Genomic DNA, 3,001 nt, shown 5'->3' with positions numbered 1-3,001 from the left:
TGGTGGTGGTGGTGGAGGAGGAGGAGGAGGAGGAGGAGGAGGAGGGAAATGCTGCTGCGGGGTGGGGAAGATGCATTGCAATAGTCTCTTTGCCGGGCCTTGTGACCATTATTCTTTTTATTTCTTATCTTTTATTATTACACCTGATATAATTGGAGCACGGGATCTGTCTGTCTGTCAGTCTGACTTTCTTTCTTGCCTCCCACGGACGCCCCCCGCATTACGGGGTCTCCCGTAGTATCGCGCAATCCATCCTAGTAACGCGGGGCATGCGTCGGCAAATACTAACAAGCTGAATTGAAGTAGAAACCTTGACTAGGTACGGTACTTACTGTATAAAAACCCCTTTCAATTGTAGGAGGTCCTTTCCATAGAATACAGTTCATTGTAACTTCTGCTGGCTGTACCTAAAGCCTCCAAAGCTTGTTCTTAACCAGCTCGCTCACTCACTTACACCTTGTTCCAACCAACCTCGCAGCAATGCCGTCCTCAGTCCGAGTTCTTCCCCCTGGTGTTGGATCTTCCGAGCATAGTCAATTCTTTGATGAGCTTGCAAAGATCGTCGGCGGTGAGAACATCTCCCGGGATGCATCAGCAGGCGCCTTGACTGGGCCTCACCAGCAAAACAGCTACGGCGATCCATACTCCTTGGTCGATCAGGATCAGCACACCCCTAGTGGTGCGGTTCGCCCGGCGTCTGTAGAAGAAGTACAGCAGGTTCTACGACTGGCAAACCGATTCAAGGTTCCCTTGTGGACGGTATCCCGCGGTAGGAACCTTGGCTATGGCGGCTCGGCACCTGTCGTGGCTGGCAGCGTGGTCCTCGACTTGCATCGAATGAACCGCGTGTTGGAGGTCAGCGGGAAAGATGCGTACGCCATTGTCGAGCCAGGCGTCTCCTTCTTTGACCTTTACGAAGAGATTAAACGGCGCGATCTCCCGCTGTGGCCATCTACCGCCGCGATCGGATGGGGATCTGTCCTGGGCAACACGCTGGACCACGGCTTCGGCTATACTCCTGGTGGCGTGCACACAGATATGCAGTGCGGCATGGAGGTTGTTCTTCCAACAGGAGATCTGGTTCGGACTGGAATGGGTGCTATGACTGACAGTAAACTGTTCCCTCTTTACAAGGCGTGAGTTATCTATCACCAGTCCACGAAACTTAGTGTCGTCGTCGCCTGATCAACAACACAATGTGCTAACCAGTCAATTCTCTAGCGGTTTTGGACCAAGTCTTGATGGACTCTTCTATCAGTCTAATCTAGGTAAGCTCTGCCTTTCTCGTCAGCCGTGCCATGCCATGCCAGATCAAGAATATATGTACTGACTTTGAGTCGACTACTACTAGGCGTCGTGACGAAGCTGGGTATTCACATTTCCCCGGCACCTGAGGCGTACACCGCTTGTGACCTGAGCGTGCCAAACGAGGAAGATCTCCCCCAGTTCATCGAGCTTCTCGCGGATCTCCAAAGGCGAGGCGTAATCACCAACCACCCCTCCGTTTCCAACGTTTTCCGCCAGGCCATCCTGTCCCCGGACCCTGCCTGTACAGAGAAAATGGCACCTTATTTCGGTCCCAACAAGAGAGTCCCGGACAGCGTTCTGGACGAGCTGAAGTCGACTTACGGCTGGGGATTCTGGAGAGCCGAGTTCGGTATTCAAGGTGACGCCGATGTAGTCCCAGCCCTGGAGAGTTCACTGCGTCGCGCCATCACAAAGATTCCTGGAGCTCGGCTTGAAGTCAGGAAGTTTGGTGGCACCCCGGGCAGGTTCCTTCGAGGAGAAGAAGTCGAAACCCCCGGCATTCCCCACAATGGCGTGCCGACATTGACGGCCATGACTCTGATGGACTACCGCATGGCACCCGGAAGCGGACACGGCGACTTCGCTCCCATTCTCCCTACCTCGGGCCCGGCATTGCTCGAATGGTGGCTAGAAGCTAAAAAGATGGTCGCTGAAGCAAATCTTGACCTCTTCGCCGATTTCCACGTTTGGTCTCGGTACATCATCCCCATCGTCATGGTAGTATACGCGCCCGAGGAGAAGGACCGCGTAAAGACACTCGTCCAGAACCTGATCAACGATGCTGCCCGTCGTGGACTGACTACGTATCGCACTCACGTGGAGTACATGGACCAGATCAGGAGTCACTTCTCATTCAATGATCACGCCCACGCAAAGCTTGTTGATAGCTTCAAGGCCACTTTGGATCCTAACGACATTTTATCACCTGGCAAGTCGGGTATCAAGGGAACTGTGAGGAAATCCTAAATAATTAGCACGACTCTTTGAAATAAATTCATGGTTTTATCCTCGATTTATAATAAACTCCTGTATAATACTCCAACTCGCTCTATGTGATTAGCTGTCTTATCAGTGTGGTCTACGATCGGAATATTACACCCCAAAAAGCTTGGTCCCATCGTCCAGCGAGATGTCCGAGCGGTACAGTATTTGTGTAGGCCAATAGACCAGGCGCAAAAAGAAAAAAGAAAAAGGGGGGGCGGGGGATCTATGTATAAGAAGGACTGAATTTGGAGTTAAGGGACATCATCTTCCATACCTCCTCCGTGATCAACTTGTATACTTTCTCTTAATACCCTCCAGAATCCTGCTTCAAGTCATACTGAACTGCTTACAGGCCATCCGTACATCAAGGTTCAGTAGTAGGTAGTTTTTGACTGGCTTGTAGAGATTGAAACTGTTATATAGGCTCCTAGGTCCTGAATCGCGCTTCTTCCATCATCTGTCCCCCATGCTCTGGAAACGACGACCTTAAGAGTGTTGTCGCAGCTTGAAGTCTACTAGAATCCCCGGCTCTTCAAACTCTTGAATAAACCTGTCTTTCGCACGGAACTCCTTCGTCTTCAAGTCCATCTTGAAACGGTAGAAGATGTGTGCTAGGGTCATGGTTATCTCCGCATACGCAACACTTGACAGGTTAGCTTTTGATGCCTGTCTTCAAACGTCTCGGGGGGGGGGGGGGGGGGGAGGGCAA

At 51.5% G+C, this 3,001-nt stretch overlaps 1 protein-coding gene across 1 annotated transcript; it reads left to right on the top strand.

Moving 5' to 3' along the window:
• Positions 1 to 480: 480 nt before the first annotated feature.
• On the top strand, positions 481 to 2,274 carry J4E86_011825 (uncharacterized protein; the record flags this gene model as incomplete). Its single annotated transcript, XM_051452297.1, has 2 exons — positions 481 to 1,111; positions 1,352 to 2,274. The coding sequence occupies 2 exons, from the start codon at positions 481 to 483 to the stop codon at positions 2,272 to 2,274; spliced, it is 1,554 nt and encodes a 517-aa protein (XP_051296539.1).
• Positions 2,275 to 3,001: the final 727 nt, after the last annotated feature.

This window comes from Alternaria arbusti (genome assembly GCF_024043155.1).
Source record: "Alternaria arbusti strain BMP 1465 chromosome Unknown scaffold_63, whole genome shotgun sequence".
Taxonomy (NCBI): domain Eukaryota; kingdom Fungi; phylum Ascomycota; class Dothideomycetes; order Pleosporales; family Pleosporaceae; genus Alternaria; species Alternaria arbusti.
Note: the sequence above shows the minus strand (reverse complement) of the source record. Positions and strands in the feature narration are given on the sequence as shown.